The sequence below is a fragment of the Pleurodeles waltl genome, chromosome 6, assembly GCF_031143425.1.
Source record: "Pleurodeles waltl isolate 20211129_DDA chromosome 6, aPleWal1.hap1.20221129, whole genome shotgun sequence".
Classification (NCBI taxonomy): domain Eukaryota; kingdom Metazoa; phylum Chordata; class Amphibia; order Caudata; family Salamandridae; genus Pleurodeles; species Pleurodeles waltl.
In genome coordinates, this window is record NC_090445.1 from 1,207,811,484 (window position 1) to 1,207,832,112 (window position 20,629).

The 20,629-nt window shown below is 44.3% G+C and overlaps 1 protein-coding gene across 1 annotated transcript in view; it reads left to right on the top strand.

The window, feature by feature from the left end:
• Positions 1 to 20,629, top strand: part of MYPN (myopalladin) — a 2,801,288-nt gene that overhangs the window by 945,272 nt on the left and 1,835,387 nt on the right. The window contains exon 6 of the mRNA XM_069240514.1: positions 8,366 to 8,437. Within this exon, the coding sequence (XP_069096615.1) occupies positions 8,366 to 8,437 (72 nt within the window). The remainder of the gene's footprint in view (positions 1 to 8,365; positions 8,438 to 20,629) is intronic.

The following is a 20,629-nucleotide window of genomic DNA, read 5'->3' on the forward strand; positions in this document are numbered from 1 at the left end:
GAGGTCACTGCGCTTTAGTACCAAAATGATTGTGTCTCGTCTTCCTGACTGAGCTTCCTCCTTAATGCTGTTGCCATTATTAAAGTAGCTGTGTTGAATTACTTCTGGAGTTTCTGTGTTGTTTTGGGAATCGGTTTGTGGACTTTCTACTCTGGTATTTATTAAGGACTAGGATGAGGAAGTGTTGTGGGGTAATATGTTGACTAATTAGTTGTAGCCTCTATTATTCAATTACTGTTTCTTGTTCCCAGTACCTGCCACTTCAACAGCCAATCCAAAAATTAATAGATCGCTGCTATATGAGGCAGTAATTGACGCGCCCTGTTTTTTCAGGGTTGAGGCAGTGTGGTCATTGTGTCCCACATCGTTAAGAAGGCTATATTCCGAAGACAGATAGATCTTAATCTCAGACCTATGTAAGTTTTGATGAATCTCATTAATAATATCTAAACCTCATAAGGAGGTCATCTCTATTCTGTTGATTTTTGAATTCTAAAATAAAATTATTTAGTATCCAACTGAAAGATGGATAACAACATACTTTGACGATGTTAGAAATAAGACTCAAAAGGCTTATTTACTTTTATTAGGAGAAGGAGTAATACTGTTGTCAACTTTCATTAAGAAATAAGATTAGATGATCTTGGAACGAAGAGGTGAGTGGTGTACTGCCTTGAAAATTATATGAACCAAATAAGAAATAATTCCAAAAATGTTTCACTCTGGCAAGATTATAAAAGATATAATTTTCCTTGTCTCTAGGTGCTACCAATTTAGAAAAAATTCCCAGTCCTGATGATGACCTGTTTGTGATTTATGTCTCTACAAGGGTCGAAATGTCGACATAAAAATTATTGATGTGGATTGATGTAGAAATAATATAGTGACTTCAAGACTCATGGGTTGAAGGAAGCTTTTGGAAGTTCACTGGTTGCTGTTTTTAACCACATTTTTGTATATATTGTATATAACACTGGCACTTTATGTATCACAATATTCACTTTCAATGTGTTTTTTATTTTAGGAGCACCTAGTAATTATTAGTTAACTTAAAAATTTCTGTCTAGAATATATGTTTTTGAACTAAAAGGTCATACTGAATGTTGTTGAAAAGAAATAAAATATGTATCAACTTAAGACTACAATAGTGAGTAGAATCACTTAACCTTTACCGTGGAAGTCTAGGTATATACTTCCCCTTTTTCTACCATAAATTTGTGTTTACTAACTTTTAGAAAGTTGCCATTTTCTTGTCCTAACCATCTGGTTCCTGCCCCTATGTCCTGGGTCACATGACTGTGATTTGCATGACAGCTGGTCCCTGCATATCCCTCCCAGACAGTTATACAAAGGGAGGCTAGCTGTTGGCAGGATGGGCTATTCTGCTAGGATGTGTGGGGAGGAGCTGTTCCCTGCTCCACTTACTTTTCAAAGAAGCTACCTCAGCACACTCACAAACAACTTCACATTAGCCTATTGTCACCCCAGATCCCTTAGAGCCTGAGCAGGGCAGAAGAAAATTCCAGAGCCATCTGTGTGTGTGGGGGGGTGGGGGGGCTCCAGAAGTTTCTTCCACTTCAAACTGTCACCGGGTATAAAAATAGGGCCCCCAGAGCCACTCGCCAGTTTACTCCTCGACCTACGGAGGCTTGTACTTCAGAGTACTGCCCTGCTGGTTGAGGCCTGCTTTGTACTTCAAAGGGCTGTACTGCCATGACCAGAGGACTGTGCTGCTGATTGAAGCCTGCCTTGTACCTTCAGATCCCAAGACTACCAGAGTGACTCCAAGGGCTGGGTGGGTGGCCAACTGTTCTGAGCTATAGGGACATAAAAAGTCCGAACAACTTGAACCCTGCACTTAGAGCCTGCTTCAAGTGAGTATTGCCCTCCAGTGGGATGCCAACCCAGTCCTGGACCCTTGGAAGTGGTTGTAAAGGTGCCCAAACAGCCAAAACCCAAAACGTGGGTCACCATTTTCCATAAAAAAGTGCACTGAGGACCGGCAGGTGTCTGGGACCTACCTCCTTGCACATCCTGCCAAGCTGCATCACCCCAGCTGGCCTGACTTTGCAGTAGCTCCGTTTATGTTTTTCTCTGCAGCAGCATATTCTGTTCAGCTTTTCAGAAGGCAATCCGGACTTGTGGAGCCCCCAGCTTGCTGCTTTGTCCAGCTGGAGATTTTTGAGTTCCAAAAAAATGACTAATTTGGAACACAGAAATCTTCACTGTGACTTTGCAATTTTTCTTTTTTTGTAACTTTATCACTATTTGAGTGCTGCAAACTTAACACATAGCCTCCAAGTTAAGCCTGACTGCTTTTGTGCCGAGCTCGCCAAGGGTTAAGCACAGGATAATTTAGTGACTTCTGTGGTTCACCCTGCTAGCGATTGTGGTTTCTGTTTGAGAAGAGTTCTTACCCACAAACCAAAAAGCCAATTTCAAACATGTCTATTTTCTCTACATAGACCCATTTGTGTAGCTGTGGGGCAATATAATAATAGCTTCTGCATTTCCTATTGAAAGACGTACCCACCAGAGGTTCCCCCTCTCCCTGTTGTTGTTTGCCCTGGCTACGGATCCTTCAGCCCCATGGATTTGTATTGAAGATTTGGTGCAGGGGGAGAGAGATTGGGGGGAAGGTGGGGGGGGGGGGGGAGTTGGAGTGACAGGGCTAACTTTGTGACTCGCTGTGTGGATGATCTTATATATGTAATGTATTCCAGTTGGTCAAGTCAAAGGCTACTGGGAAAATTTGGGTTGATATCAGGTTTAGTTGTCAACTGGGATAAATCTATCATTTACCTGTTACGGGGGAGACAAGGCAACTAACTGGCAAACCCACTTGAGACAAGTGCAGCAGAACTTGATATACTTTGATGTATACGTCACTAGCGATCCGCAGCAGCCCTAGAAGGTGAACATGAACCGCTGCTTTAGACAACTTATGCTATACTACAATGGAACACACTGAAATTATCGACTGCTGCCAGAGTAGCCTTTCTTAAGATGGTTACTGTGCCAACATTATTATACATTCTCCATAACTATCATTCCAGAACCTCGCAGTATATCTTTCAAAAGACAAAGGAATACACTCAAACGTTTTTAGGGACACACAACACGGCCAGATTGGTCTTTGATAAGTTTGTGTGTTTCCCGGAGTCTTGGGATGGGGGCACATGGCAATATGTGGCACATTTCAATTAAATGCTCTAAATGTTTAGCTAATTGGGAGTAAAGAGGAACCGCCCTCATTGGTAGGGTTACGAGAACTGACTGATCTGATTTTATTGCAGGCATAAAATGGAGGCCTAGTACTTGAACACTCCCTGCATAATGAAGATACAGTCCTGACCTACTCGAAAAAAAATATTTAAAATTAATAGGTTGGGTTAGAAGATTATCACCCGACACTCCCCATGGAAACAGGCATGTCTTCAACAAGCTAATAATTTGAAAGGATTTGAGGGCTGGAGCATCTGCAGAATTTCAAGAATTGGGGATGTTAGGGCAACAGATCACATTAACATTAACTCTTTCCAGGATACAGTGAAGACCTTTTAATTAAATACAACTCAATTTTATAACTACTTAAAAATGCGTTAGAGGACCATAGGGAGGCCCTCCTGTTGGTACCATAATATAATACACTAGAAGCTAGAGAAGTTATAAGTACTCTGTAAAGTGAAAAGATGTCACAGGTGTATCACTGTTTGAAGAGCCTAACATGTTTAAACGCGGCATGGGACGTTGATGTAGGCCCTCGAGGAGAATCAGTAGAGGGAAGTAAAAATGACAATGCACCTGATTGCAGTACTAAGCTTTAGATCACACATTTCAAACATATGCATAATATATCACACACCACTGCGTCTACAGCACACTGAAAGAATTCCGTTCTTCCATTGGTTTACATGTGGGGCACACAAAGGATATTTTTTCCATGTAGTACGGATTAGTTCACCAGTCCAAAAGTAATGGTCTGCAATAGAGCAGACTTTATCGCCAATTCTACACATCCCAGTTGCCCTCTGCACAAGAGTGGCTCTGTGAGGCATAATAGAGGAGGAAGGTTTTCCAAGGTATGCTAAGACATTGATTGGTGTGTTTTTTTTGGGCTGAGTGAGATATAGCGTGGCTCTGCATGGCTTAGTAAATCCAAGGTAACTCAAGGCAGCGCATTTTGCTGCTTGCATTACTTTGTGACAGGGCGGCTTTTCGTGGGTGGAGTGTGAGGGTTTCTAGGCATCCACCCATGGAGTTTGGCACAAAAGAGTTGTAAATCTAAGAATGAGTCTAAATGGTACACCTTCCAGACCCAGGTGTAACATGCAGAAATATCTTTATTTCTTCTTGTTACATCCTTTTTCTATGTGTGATGCATTCCTTGTCACACTTTGAAAAAGGAAAATTCCTTTATGGATTATGGAACCCTTCCCAGTCCTGCCCTGTCAGTAGAGTGGGACAGAGGGACTCATGTATTCTTTACAAAAGCAGCAGTGCTTCACCCTCCCCCGTTCCCACCCCTCCCAACCAAGAGGCTGGTCTGACAAAATTGCCAAGGCTGTTTTGGGTTTCCAGTCAAACCCTGGTACCAGAGAAAGGAGGCAGCAAAAATGTGCCATATCTTTGTAAATATGACACATTTCTGATGTCTCCCTTTCCATGCAATCCAGTGCAGCACGTTGCCTTGCTGGGGACCGTTGCTTGAAATGTGATTCCATCTAACCTTTGGCTGTTTGAGGCCCCAGTAACAAAGGAATGGCTTAGGGAAACGGACAGATGTGCCACAATGGAAATTATTATTGGTCAAAAGGATGCCACCATAAGCTTGACAGATTTAGGGGCCTTTGGCCACTCACTTAAATTTGTATCTATGAAGCCAAAAGTAGTGATAAATGAGTAATGATCAGTATGCATACTATTATAAAAGAGAATGTCTATTAATGATTTATAGAGGGGAAACAAATTCCTTTACATGGTAATGAAAATAATTATTAAACAAGCATTTCCAATGCAATTGGTCTCGCACATTTCGAACATGTTAATTGTCATCTTTTGAGAATTTGCGCCCACAAGCAAAAAGAAAAAGAAAACATGAGAAGAAACTGAGGAAAGACGACTTGGCAACATAAAATAAAGTTAGCTTTAAAAAATAAAACTTTGCAATTTTGTGCCTACTGGGCACGTTTTTGCCAGTCACAAGCTTTCTGTTTGATGGTCACTCGAAGTTAAAAACAACAAATAGTACCTCGATCTCGTCAGGAGCAGTGGACGGGCACTAATTAAGTTCCATTAATCAGTGCTTGATTCCTGGCCACACAGAGAAACGGAAGTGATGCGAGGCATGCCTTGACAAATTACAAGGCTGTAAAGAAGGGTGCCACTCAAACCAACAAATGGTGAGTGACAGGCAGGCTCCAAACCCTGTACTGAACACGGCAGTCTCTCGCAAGCTAACTAGCGCATGCCCTCTCAGGCTCGACCCTAAAAAGGAGGCATGGGACACCAACAAAAGAAGGCAAGGCAAAATTGAACTTGTGGAAAATTAACAGAGAACTGAATGTGAGAAAACATTACATGTGAAGTACAGATGCAAGTGTGAACTGGTATGTGCACAGAGAGCCAATGCAAATAGTGATAGGTTGCCAGACAAATACCATGAGACCTGACTAGCTTTATACAGGGCACTGGTATTATTAATACAGACTTGACGTTAACTCCAGGAAGTGGTTGAGTGAGTGAGTGATAATGCAGATAGTGGTCTAGTGTTCAGTTCCCATTAGTTTCCATTAACCTGTTTTCCATCATTTCCAGCCTGGAGCATTCTAGGCTGTCTCTGTGTGCCTTGAATCCTGACACCCAGGGACCCTTCAAAATGGTTGGCCCTCCTCGCAGAACTGGTTCAGATGATGGTGGGAGCCCTGTTCTCCAACAAAGTTTAGCCTTGGGATATGGTCATTTATGTTCCTGGAGTTGATGTTCTCCAAGCAGTACCGGCTGTTTATCAGTCTAAAGGCATCTTAAATGCAACATAAGAATGGTGCATTTCAAAATGTACATGTTGCAGCAGACTATTTCATTGATTCCCCTTGGGAGTGGTTGGTGGCCTTCAATCTTCAGGATGAGTACCTCCATATTTATGTTTATCCATCCTATGAGAAGCTTCTGCAGTTCTGTGTTATGAGGTGCCATTGGCAGTAAAAAGCAGCCAAACAGTGGATGTCAACACACAACAGAGTGACTATATCAGTGTCTCTATTTTACGTTCTTATTTCAGTGCTCCTTCCCCTCGTTTACTGCTTATCAATACATCCATATTGTGGATAATGAAAAGTGTGAAAATTACATTGTTCCAGCTGAATCTGTGATTCAGGTTGTTGCAGTCCAACAACATCTTCTGAACATTTGTTCTCTTTGCAGAACTGTGCTGTACCTCCACAGAACTGGCCTAAAGTTGTCAGATCTGTGCAGCAACGTCCCTTTAAACTTTGGGTGGCGGTAGCATTCTTGTCACTTGCCATTCTTCCTGGAGGCCATCATGTCCACTCAGAGACTGGGTGAACTGAGTGTTTAAGCTGTCAGAGACCCTTTCTGAATAAATATCCTTCCTGTTGATGTTACTTAGGCAGTTGATATTACACTTGAGGTCACATTTAAGCTTAAGGCACTGTTAAATTTTCTTCAGGACCAGGAGATTCAGCTTCCTTCAATTTTCCTGTGACATCTCAGAGGTGTGAAGCACGATTATGGGGCCCACCTGCAGAATGTTGTGAAGTCCCCCAAAACACTCAGAAGTTGCAGATATGCAAAGGGTTTCCTTAAAGGGGAGCCCCCTGCATTGCAAGGACTGAAGGGGCCAACGTTACTACCTTGCACAACCCTCCAAAGAGCAAGAGGCTTGACATCTTTTTATGTATTGGGACATGCTTTTTTACCTTTCCTGGACTACTGATTACAGACTATGCCATTGCCTATTTAGCAATTTTTGGAGAAGTGCCTCAGGTATAAGGCCTCCATTTCCTCACTGAGGGAACTGGAGGTCACTGCGCTTTAGTACCAAAATGATTGTGTCTCGTCTTCCTGACTGAGCTTCCTCCTTAATGCTGTTGCCATTATTAAAGTAGCTGTGTTGAATTACTTCTGGAGTTTCTGTGTTGTTTTGGGAATCGGTTTGTGGACTTTCTACTCTGGTATTTATTAAGGACTAGGATGAGGAAGTGTTGTGGGGTAATATGTTGACTAATTAGTTGTAGCCTCTATTATTCAATTACTGTTTCTTGTTCCCAATACCTGCTTCTCACTCACCTTTCCCCAAGTCATACCACCTTCCATGTATAGTGGTGTCTCTTGGTGTGGAGGGGTGAGAAGGAAAGGACAGCGGAGGGTGGCCCTAATGCCTCTTTTTGTGTGTGTGAGCTGGGTCGTGTGATGCCTGGGGTGTGGGGGAATGACAGCTCATTTAGTAAGCACTGGAATGCAGAACAATAATCAGAATAGTGAATATTACTGGTAAGTAAGCAATGCATTTCTAGCCCTCTTTGATCATGATGTCTCTCCCATCGCCAGTGTACAGTACTCACCCATTAAATAGAGACCTGTTACTTTGCTGCTCGGTGACCTTTCTGTTTTCTCAGTGATTCCAAAAGTTCTGAGTTGTCTGAATAAGGCAGTGAATTTAGAGGACCGCATATTCTTGTTTGATTATGACAATAACAAGCTCTTCACGTAGAACTTGCATCACCATTCTCCTAATTGCCGTCTCTTTGTCCCCTACTCTTTATAGTCTCTTTAGTGTCAATCAGATGTTACTGTAAATTTTCTAAATGCCCCAGTGAGGGCAACACTGTTTTGTTAGGGCTCCATGGCTGTCGACATTGTGACCTAACACCCGTCTCGAAACTTCTTGTGCCACTCATCCAAACATGTTTGATTACATTACAGTGATTTCTTTAGGTGCGAAAAAAATGAAATGCCAACTCCAAATTGTAATGACATTTCAGGGAATAATCCTTGAGGGTTACATTACCGGGTAATGTGTACTACCTGATTCCAGTATCGACTTTAATGTTCTTCTACGTATCTGTGATGTCTCAAGTGGCTGACACCAACAGCTTAGGCATTTGCTGTGGCATTAGTTGTGGATTTCAGTTTCTTTGTCAGCGGCACAGAATTCCATAAAAGATCGATTAAACATTTCTAAAAAGCACCCTTGAAAGAATTTGCACAGAAAGATCAATTGAAAGTCTGTGGGGCAGCCACCCAATGTCATATGCTATTAATAACTCGTCAGTAACGAAGCAATGTAAGACAAAACAGCATTGATATTTGTTTGTACGCTTACAATATGTTCTTTTCATTACAGGATCCAAAGTCCACCAAATACTTGAAAGGAATTGATGGGAAACCGTTAATAGCAGCACCTGTTTTCACAAAGGTAAACTGTTGACAAAAATAATTACGTATTTAACAAGGAATCCAAAACAAGCAAAAAGAATACAACACAAACCAGAATGAATTTAACATATTTCAAAACCAATGTGAAACATGGCAGAACCAATACATCATCTAGCCTAACAAATCCGGTAAACAGCAGAATGAATACTTTACTTAATGAATGATATTAATGCATAGTCCAAATTGAGTGAAACATACACTAAAACATATTTCACTTGTACGAAAATAAATATGCCTTTAATTTAAAGAATGTATCAAGCACTGAAATGAATAGGACTTTTGTTAAAAAGAATACAATATTTGCTGAAGTGACTGACGTGTTAGAAGAAATAAGACACATTTTGAAAAGATTATGGAGTTCTGAAATGAATTTAACCTTCAGTGAAATGCATATGACATGTTAAAATAGGTTTATTATATTTTTAAATGAATACAAGTTGAGAATATGATGCAACTTGAAATGAACATTACACATACCGTAATGAATATGACTTGTTGAAATGAATATGACTCACATTGAAATGAATATGACTCGGAATGAATGACACTTTAAAATGACTATAACGTATGTGAAATTTTTTACGAGATATTTTAAAATGAATATAGGCCACATTGAAAAGGAATATGACATGTTCAAATGAATATAACATTTTCTGAAGTATGCACAACAAGTTAAAATTATTGTGACCTTCAGTTAGCTTGATTTGCACTGGAATCAATATGGAATGCATTGAGCATGACACACTAGGAAATTATTTTGGCATATGTTGAAATGAATATGAGATGCACTGAAATGATGAGAAACACTAAAATATATATGACCACTGCTTAAATCATTATTATCTATACTTGAATGACTTTTACATGCAGTGAAATTAACATGATCCATGTTGAAATATGACATGCATTGAATTGATTGTGATATGTATTTAAATGAATATGCCCTTTCGTCAAAGGACTATGATACATATGAAAACAAATATGGCTTAAGCTGATTTAGATAAACATCGAAGTATATAAAACAAAATGGAGGGTGGAATGCTTGAGTTATTCTGACCAATGGTAATTACTTGTAGTCGGTTTGTAGTCCATCCTTATTTTGTGCACCATGCACCATCTCAGTTTAGACAGTCATATGGAAATAGTCTTGACCCTGCTCCGGTGGGAACAGTCCAGTCTGAAATGCCAGGTCAAGTCTTCCCTGATCTGGCACACAAGCAAGCCAGTACTGGTTTTCCCTCTATTAGTGCTCATCCACTTAGGGCATCACAATGAAGTGCTTAAAAAAGTGATGGATGGAATGCTTGAATTAAATGCAGCCACTGATAATTACTAGGGCCATATCCAAGGCATCATTAGTTTGAACACAATGACACCTCATTTTAGTTCCAGCCATTTACAAATCAGTCTTGACATTGCTTCAGTGGGAACAATCCATCCCGAACTGCGACGCCAGGTCCTTTCTCAAACAGCACACAGGCAACCCAGTACTGATTTAGCCTTTTATTAGGGCTTATCAGCCGAGTATAGCACAGTGCCAGTGGCACAGTGTGCATAGAATCCACATGTGGGCATACCAGTCACACTTAGAGCGTCACCCTGAAGTGTACTTAAAAAAAGTGATGGGGAAAGCTTGAATTATTCTCAGCCACCGGTAATTACTTGGGGAAACATCCCAGTCCATCATTAGTTTTCACATGTCATTTCAGTTTGAATCCAGCCATATGCATATCAGTCTTGGCCCTGGGGACAGTCCAGCTCAAATGTCCATGGCAGATCCTCCCTGAACCGGAACACAAGCAACTCAAGACCGGTTTTGCCTTTATTGAGTCTCAACAGCCATGCATATTTTGGTTCCAGTGGCACAATGTGCATGGGGCCCATGTCTGAGCATACCCATCCCACTTAGGACATCACAGTGAAGTATACAAAAAAGAGATGGATGAAATGTTTGAATTAATCTAATATGAATAAAGATGGCATGCATTGAAATTAATAGGATCTTTGCTAAAAATAATTTGCCATGCCTTAAAATTAACATGGGCTGCACTGAAATGAATGTAATATATAATGAAATATATATAGCATGCATTAAAAAGTATATGACAAATATTGAAAATAATCTAACATACCTTGACATGAACATGACAAGGGTTGAAATTAAAAAGGCAGGTTAAAATGATTATGGCACCTGTTGAAATGAATATATCCTGTGTCAAAATGTACACGATGTACATTAAAACAAATAAAACAATCCTAGAAGATCATCTGAAACCCTTTGAGATGGATGTGGCATGCAATGAAAAGAACACTGATCTAGACTCAGCAGTTTGCAGACTGCAAACATCAGACTCCTTGGGTGTTGGGTTCAGCTGGTAGCAAGGAGGAGGGGTTGCAAAGTGCTCTAAAAGTCATCTTGCTGTTCTGCAGCACAGGATGCCAATCTACATTCAGCAGCTTGTGGACTGCAAAAACCAGACTCCTTAGATGTTGGGCTCACCCGGTGGCGAGGAAGTGGGGCTGCAAAATGCTTGAAAACTGAGCGTGTTCTCCTGCAATGTGACATACCAATCTACACTCCGCAGCTTGAGGACTGCAAAGACCAGACTCCTTGGGTGTTAGGCTCACCTTGTGGCAATGAGGAGACATTGCAAAGCACTTGAAAACTGACAGCACACTCCAGCAGTGCGGAATGCACCCGGGTTGTGCCCGGTGAAGAAGAGTCCAATTACATTTTTGGACACTTGCATCACCCATGGAGGGAGAGGCTACAGCCCACAAACTGCACCTGGTGTGAAGGAGGGGGCCTACACCTTCATAGCACTACAAAGCATGTCTGCCTTTCGTGCCCGGGGGATGCTTGCATCACCTATGTAGGGAGAGACTACAGCCTCCAGACAGCCTCTCCTATTGAGGAGGGGCCAAAACTATTGTAGCACTACAAAGCCAGTCTGCCTTTTGCTCCTTGTGGGATGTGCCCGCATATGGCCCGGACGAAGAACGGGCGCGTCATCAACTGGAAGAGGCCAGGTCACCCCTCTTGGCTCTGGTTTTCAACAACATCAGCCACGACTGGTGAGCGTTATTCTGCTGGGGAATTTCAAGTGGGGCTGTATGTATCTAGATCCTGACTTTTGCCATGGGACGCCCATTGCTTTATTTGAGATTCATCTATAAAATATATATATTTGGGACTTAACCCCTGAACAGCATGGGTAAGCGTCAAGTACCTGGGATGAAGGAGAAAACCAATAAGCCACTTCAGGGCACCACACTGGATTCTTTTTTAGCTAGTGCTGTGGGGGTGATCTCCAAGAAGATTGACCTTGCAGACAGACGTTTATCTCTGGAATCTCATGCATGTAAACCCCATGACTGGTATTCAACAGGCTGCCTATGAAGCTCCAATCTGGACTGGGGCTTTATTCTGGATAAATTTAAATCTATGTAGTTCACTCTGTTACTCCATTGGTGGACAGAATGCATAATCTAGAAATCGCTGTTTTTGAATTAACTAGTTTTCTGTTTTTTTTTTATGATCTTTAATTAAGTTTCTTATGGTACAAGATGTAATTATAATAGGTGATTGGTATACAATTCAACATCACAATGTTATCTTCAATGTTATCAGTACAACAAATCCCCCCTCCCACCCCAGCTTCCCCTGCATGCCCCCCCCCCCCCCCCCACCAACTGCTGTCATGTCAGGTCTCATAATAAGTAGTAAGGGATAATCTCGTGTGGATGGATTGTGAAGGATTGTCAGGGAAAGCTTGACTCCCATCGGGGTCCCACCTCTCCCGCTAGTGTGGTGACTATATGGCCCCTGGGAGCATCACTCTACTGGCGTCTCTGAGGGGGCAGCATCTGGAGGGTTCTTTCAAATCAGACAGCAAGGCTGCCCAGGCTCTGAGGTCATCCTTCAATTTGTCATCTTTACGGACATGTTTCATGCATATTTCCTCCAAAGTCACCCATTAAGAAACACCCTGAGCCAGTCTGAGTGCCTCGAGGATCCAATCCCAACCATTTAATAGCTATGTGGCATTTCGCCAACAACAGGCTTAGTAAGATAAACTTTCTCCTAAGTTTTCTATAGGTAGGCAAGTGGATCAAACCTAGCACTACCTGCTTCAACTTGAGCTGTATATTCCACTTAGTGGCTCTATTAATATCTCTCAACACCGTCTTGCAGTAGGACATCAGTGTCACACAGGACTAAACCATGTGGATAAAGTTTGCCTCTATCTTTCCACAACATGGGCAACTATCACTACTGGTATTGTATATGGTATGTAGTGTTTTGGGAGAACGGTAAGTTTGGTGAACATACTTTTATTGTAATAATTTAAATTTGGAATTGGAGCTAACCCTCTTCACTCCTTCATGTACCCATATCCAGTCTTTTGCGGTCATGTGGTACATCCTCCATTTGGTCTGGACTCCACAGTCAGAATGTCAGCTTGTTGGGCCTTGTATATGTAAGAAATCTGTCTGCGTTCCTCTGCCATGTTCAGCAGCATCACCCGTGTATCGGAGGGCTGTGGTGCATCCGGAAAAGTAGGCCAGAGGTCCTGGGCAGTTGCCGAGATCTTCATATATTGCAAATATTGGTCCACTCTTAGTGTAAAATATTCCACAGTGTTAGCTTGCGTAATAAATCGCCCTGCGTGGTATAGATCCACTAGTGTGTTACAGCCCCTGTCTTTCCATTTCTGCACTGACATAGATTCTGCTATTTCTAAAAAGGGTTGGCGGGATCATAGCTGTATATCTGGGGCATTTGGTGCTCTCCAGAGTACCTGCATGACTGCCAATTCCCACAATTTGCATACCTGGTGCATTATGTAGGGTATAACCGGGGGCACCCTCACACCTCCCCATCAACAGGATGGGGAGTGTCCTCTCCCAATGTGAGCCTCATAGGAGTTTCTTCTCCAAGTTATCATTTGGGTCTAACAATTGAACCACATGCTGCAGATTTGCAGCCATATAATAGAGCTCCATAAGAGGGAATTCAAGCCGCCTGACCCAGGTCCTTATAGGGTAGATAGGCTGGCACACGTCTGCCTATTAGCCCACAGCAGCTCCACCACTAGGCTGTCTATGGTTTTAAAACAATGTCAAAGAATCATGTATAGGCTTCCCTGGAGGACATATAGGCATCTAGGGAGCATAATAATTTTAACAATAGCTACCTCACCCACTGAGAAGAGGGGGAGCTCTTTTCCAAAATATATTGAGGACCGTAGTCCGGCAATCACCCTCCGAGATTCATATCAGGACATTTTGTTCTGAATGGGCCAATCTGATTCCCAAACACCGCATGGCATCTGATTGACAGGGGAGTCCCACCTGTGGGAGTTCCTCCAGCGGTAGGTTCACCAGTTCCCCTAGTCGGAATGGCCTGTAATTTGCTCGATTAGACTGGAGCCCCAGCATCTCACAATACTCCTGCATCACATTTAGGAGTATCAGTATCGAGTATTCTGGTTTCCTCAGATATATCAGGGCATTGTTGGAGTAAAAGGAAATTACATGGCTGTTCACTCCCACAGTGAAACCCCAGGGATGTAGGGTTCTGCATAGCCTCTCCGCCATTGGTTCCGTTGCAAGAGCAAAGAGGAGGGGTGACAATGAGAATCTCTGCCTTGTTCCCCTGTGCAGCAAGAAGGCTTTCGGCACCTCCTTCCCAGATCTCCTTGTGGTGCGTGGGTAATGTACAGTAGTTGGATCCACTGTGTATACTTAGGGCCTATGTCCATCTTACACAGCACCTGTCACAGGTAATTTCAACCTAATGAATCAAACGCCTGTTTGATATCCGGGAGAGCTAAGGCATAGGCGTCCTATTGCAATTATGGGATGTGATACACAAGCAAGAGTGGTATTAGATTATGGCGGTTACTCCGTTGAGGAATAAAATCTGAGTGGTCTGTGTGAATTAGGCTTGGAAGATGAGGGAGCAGGAGCGCTGCCAGCATATTAGTAAGGAGTTTCACATCCACGTTTAATAATATTGGTCTGTAAGAGGAGGCTTCGATGGGGTCCTTGCCTGGTTTATGTACCATTATAATTAATGCCTTGTGCATTTTTTTCCTGGAGGGTCCCTTTCTGGAGAGTCTCCTGATAGACCTCTATCAGTTTATCACCCATTTGGTCTGCACATTGGCAGTAGAACTCGGCTAGTAGCCCATCACTGCCTGGAGGTTTTGCAGTTTGCATGTTTTTGATTGCCACAAGGATCTTGCCTCGGGTGATGGATCTATCTAGTTGATCACAATTGCCAGGATTTAAGGTCGGGAGTGGTATTGTGGAGTTTGAATACCTGATAATTGGCCCCCTGGGTGTAAAGCAGTGACCCCTGATGGACAGTATGGGTCCTATTGAGCTTCCTGTGTCGTCAATCTGACAAGCATCACTTCAGTTTTGTCAGCCTCTGTATGCAAGTGATGTCGATATGCTGGGTAACTATGTTTCTCAAGACAGCACCAGTCATCTAGTAAAATCCTATGGCCCTCCCACCAGTCTTCCAATCTTTCTGGGTTATGTGTGCATCCCTTTCTCTATGGTATCTAAGTCTCCATGTTTCTGAACATCCCTTCCCAGTTGTTGTCTAATCGTTGTTCTTAAGCATACCCCTCTCAGCACCACTTTCTATGCCTCCTAGTCCAGTTCTTTCTCTGCCCCAGTTCTCCTCAAAATAGCTTGACAGTGTCTCTTGAACCATAACCTCAAACAAGGGGGTTCAATAATGCTACTGCTCTCAATCTCCACTGTGTGATTGAGGTGCGCCTACGATCTCTTGTAAGCTCATTAAAACTAGGGAGTGGTCTGATATATAGTGGGTTAAGTAGGATTTCTCCTGAACCTCCTGCGCCAGGTAGCTGGAGACTAAGCAGTAGTCCAACCAGCTGTGGGTTCCCACAGCAGATGTGTAACAGGAGTATATTTTCTTGGTCTTTCTCACCACACATTTAATAAGTGGATACCCTGCATTGTGTTATGTAAGGTTCTAGTTGTGTTAGGCTTTGGTGGCGTCTATGTGGGTCTCTATTGAGCGTCGCAGTCCCCCACCATTATAATGTCTGCATCAAGGTACCGCAACGCGGTCGTGGGCACTGTAGTATAGAAGTCTGGATAGTCAATTTTTGGCGCATATACGCTCATGAGACATAGTTCGCATCTTTTCCGGTTGCCATGCAAGAAGATGTCAAGGACATGGCTTCTGTATTGAAAGGGGACCCTCTGAGCTTGGGCAAACCCAGAATAGGATGTAGCATAGAGTTGTCCCCTCCACCTCTTCCGAAGGCAAAGAATACAGCCCCCGTACATGTGTTTCCTGTAAGAATGCTATGGACACTTAATTGCATTTCAAATTTGTGTATACTCTGCTGCGCTTTTTATATTGAGCATTCCCCCTGACATTCCATGTCATGAATTTAATTGCATGTCCTGCACTTACCAGTCCTCGTTAGGCGACAACTGAACCAGTGAATGGCCTCTGCCTTTCGCAACCCACCTAGTCCCTGCGGGGGCAAAAATTTGGACGACATTGGGCAGCACATAATTCCCCAACTCATTAAAACTTTTAAAGATTGTGTCCCCTCAACTCTCCCCTCCTCGTGGGCATCTCTACCCCATTATCCAGTCTCGCAACGGGCAAGAACCGGCTTTCGTCGCCCCGTTCCCAAAACCATATATCAGTGTGCGAACAGTCCTATAGATAAACGTGTGCACTTCGCTATAAAGCAGACCCCAATGGAAGTGCGAGGCTTAAGAACTTGAGCTCCTCTGCCACGTCTGTGCCTCTCTCAGCTTGACCTCCCACTGGCATATAGACGTAAATGGTAAGTGCGACTCCAATATGGAACAGTCAATCAATCAATCAATCACTGCATTTGTAAAGCGCGCTACATACCCGCGAGGGTCTCAAGGCGCTGGGGAGGGGGGGTGCTACTGGTTGAAGAGCCAGGTCTTGAGTAGTCTTCTGAAGGCCAGGAGGTCCTGGGTCTTTCGTAGGATGGTGGGGAGAGTGTTCCAGGTCTTGGCGGCGAGGTAGGAGAAGGATCTGCCGCCGGTGGTGGTTTTTCAGGTGCGGGGGACTGTGGCGAGGGCGAGGTTGGCTGAGCGGAGGCTTCGGGTGGGGGTGTGGAAGCTGAGTCGGTTGTTGAGGTAGGTAGGTGGGTCCGGTGTTGTGCAGTGCTTTGTGTGCGTGGATCAGGAGCTTGAAGGTGATCCTTTTGTTGACGGGGAGCCAGTGCAGGCCTCTCAGGTGGAGTGTGATGTGGCTGTGGCGGGGGACATCGAGGATGAGTCGGGCCAAGGCGTTCTGGATGCGTTGAAGTCGTCTCAGGAGCTAGGGAACAGTGAGCTGTCCCACCCCATACCCAATAGCAGCACATAATGGAGTACCTTGCCCCCAATTGTTCATAGTTTGTGGCATGTCAGCTGGAACTGCAGTCCCCATACAGGGGCACCGCAACCACTAGGGTAGCCCCATTGCCTGTCAAGACTCGTAAGTACTTACAGCCTGGCAGACAGAGTTCAAGCTGGACACAAATCTGTGCTATCGTTGGCTATCCCATCATCACTTCAACACCTCTGGAATGAGTCTCGAGTACAGGACGAGCTTGGTGTTGTGTAGGGTGCCATCTGAACACACCATGATTCTCCCAGGTGACCGCACCTCGTCCAGACTTCTCCTGCAGTTTTTTCTGCAGTCGGATGCAGGCTGATTGTTTCTGACTGCTCGGCCTCATCAAGTGGCTTGGCATGCATTTCGCTCCACAGTGTCTAACCTTTCGCAGGCCTCTCCCAGGTTGAAGAAAAAGAGCATTCTGCTTCTGTGGAGGACACATAGTTTATCAGGGAAAATCAGGCTATACTTGAGGTTTAAGTCTCTCATTCGTTTCTTTACTAATATGAAAGTTTTCCTCTGTTCTGCACTTTTTGTGTGTAGTTGGGAAAGATTGAAATGGGTTTCCCCCCCAAACAGTGGAGGACCCTGTATCCAGGGAGATAATGAGTAGAGCGTCTCGATCATGAAAATTAAACAGATGAGCAATCGTGGGTTTCAGAGGGGCACCTGCGTTCGGTGGGGTTGCAAGGTATTGGTGATACAGTCTTCGAGGTATAATTCCGGCAACTGCTTTCTCCGGGAACCCCACAAATAAAAGTTATTCTTTCAGGATGTGCCCTAACCGTCCTCTGTGCATTCATTGAGATGAGTGGACAGTTTCTGGAGGGCAGAGACACTGCCCCAGAGGGTATGGACTTCCTTGTCCAGGGCATCCATGTTCTGCTTCATGGTGATGACTCAGTCTGCCATCTTCCGGAGATCAACACAAAGCAGATTAGCGTTGACTGTGACTGAGTCTATTTTTGTAACCAGTTTGGCTCTGGAGCTTTGTATTGCCACCATTAGATCTGCAAAAGTCCGTGTAGGGTTTATCGCTGCTTTGTCTCCCCTCCGCCTGTCCCTTCTCTGCCCTTTCCTTAGGTGGACCCTCAGGCTGCGTGGCACAGGTAAAGTTCACAATCTTATTGGATTGGGCAGGTTTAGTCTACTTGTACTTCCACATCGCACCAGGAGAGTCAACAATGGTTCCAGGAGTCCCCCACCTGCACATCTGAACATGTCCTCCTTACCCTTGGATAGTTCAGACTCTTTAGAGGGGATACCACAACCTCCAGTGCTCAAACTCCATGACTTCTAAGACCAAGGCCATGGTGTGCATCTGAGACTTTCATCCCTACCCGTGCAGAGGGGGCAATCCTTTTGCCGTTTGAATCTTGGCAGCGGTCTCTAATCACACTGGTGTGGGGGTACCTAACAGGGGGTCTCCTCATGCAGCTGTTGTTTCAAATGGGGCTTTCAGGGGGCACGATATCCGTCAGGTTCAGGCATCGGGCCGTCCATTTAAATACGCTGTAGATACTTTCCGTTTGCAGTGCACTTACTTTGTTCCACATTTCAGGCCTAGCATTCCAGCAGTGTCTATGTGAGCGTTAGTAGTGTTCCAGAGTTGCACTGTCCCCGTTAGGCAGTTGTCTTCAAGGCCCTCCACCCCACCCCCTGGGGAGAGAGGGACAGGCCACAGTCAATTTGATTCCTAGGGGCTCTGGGCATGATTGCCTAGCATGGGGGCGTACAAAGGGTGCCGCTAGCAGGGAAGAAAGGCTTCTGTGTAGTTTTTGGCCAACAGGCACCTCGTAGCTCTGGGCCCCATGACGCACTCAATATGTGGCATGCCCTGTTACATGGTGAAAAGGTACAGTGCAGGTTGCAGGGGGCATCACACCAACTGGCACTCCGGCGGCTGATCACCGCTGCCCAACTCAGTCTCCAAGGGCCCTGGGTCTGCCAGACACTTAGGAAGGGCCGAGCTGGCCTGGGAGGTACCCGAGTCACATTGGCACCTCCTCTGGGTGGTCCAGACTTTCCCTGCTGTCTCATTGGGGGCCTTTGGCCACCCAGCAACACCAGGGCTGCCCCCAAACGTGCACCACCAGCAAACCTGCAGGATGTCTGCTTGCCATCACCTTAGATAATTTTCAGACTTTAAAATCGCTCCAGCAGAACAATAATGCTCGATTTAGCTGGCTCTAGTGGGGCATGAAAAGTAGGTTGGTTTGGCAAAGGGTGTAGGATTGCTAATAGTAGGCTCCGTGAACCCCTTAGTGCATGGCTGGGAAACCAGCAAAACATCATTTTAGCATGATCAGCTTATAACAACCCCATCAGGAATAGAAAGCAAGTCCTAAAAGACGCAACTTGGGAGCACCTAGTCTACACCTATAGTACCAGTGATGCTAGGGGCTCCTGGGAGATAGTCAATAGGAAACAAACATCCTCAAACTTTGTCTGATGGCTTAGGCTCTAACATCAATCCAGCCAACTGAGTGGCGCATTTTAAGCAGATCTATTTACTAGTACATACCAAGACAACTGATTCTGCAGAGGGATCTCCACCATTTCCATTGGGAATCTCGTTTCAGCTTGAGGAAGTATTTTTCACTATTATGGTCAGTCTCTCTAACAAGATCCCTGGGCCTGACGGGATACCCATGATCTTTACAAGCCAAACATTCAGCTATAGACCCCTCTGATCACTAACGTTTTAAATTTGGCTACACCAGTCAAAATGCCCAAATCACTGAAAACAGCAATCATTGTATCTCTATTTAAGGAGGGAAAAAGACAGGGACCCCAGTGTTACAGACCCATTTCTTTACTAGAGTCTGTAGTTAAAATTGTGGGTGGTACTAGCCTTAAAAAAAAAAAATCAAGGACTAGGTCTAGCACAATGATATTCTTTGCCCAGTGCAAAATGGCTTCAGGGAAGGTAAGGGAACTCTGCAACAGTGGCCCTCATTACATCCCTGGCGGTAAATTCCGCTTACCGCCGTGCCGACGGCCACCAACATACAGGGACCGTGGCGGTATTCCGCTACGGGTATTATCACCCACACTCAGAAATACGCCACTATACAGACACCCACACAAGTCCGCCCGACCAAAGGTCAATGATAAACTGGCGATAGCAAAACCCACACCGTCACGCCAACAGGAATACGTCCACAGTATCACGACCCACGAATCACCACAGCGGTCTTACAACCCCAGTAAACCATTGGCGGCACACACCGCCGCACTCAAAATATATACACACTCACAAAACACAACCACATTGGATAATTCAAAATACACACACACGACACACATACACACACCACACCCTCACCACTATAAAAAAATATACCCACGTTACCCACACTCCTTTCAACGAACAAATTAGAACAAGCAGAGAGAGAAAAACAAAGACCACACCTTCACCCAGAGGCACAGAACACGCACATCACATAATACATCACAACACAGCACCCCACACATCACCCACACCACATCATGGCACCTCAAAGACACCCCAGGTTTTCTGAGGTGGAGCTAAAGGTCATGGTGGAGGAAATCATCCTGGTAGAGCCACAGCTATTCGGATCACAGGTGCAGCAGACATCCATTGCAAGAAAGATGGAGCTATGGCTGGGAATCGTCGACAGGGTCAACGCCGTGGAACAACATTCAAGAACCATGGATGACATCAGGAGGAGGTGGAACGACCTACGGGGAAGGTACATTCTGTGGTATCAAAACACCAGATTGCCATAC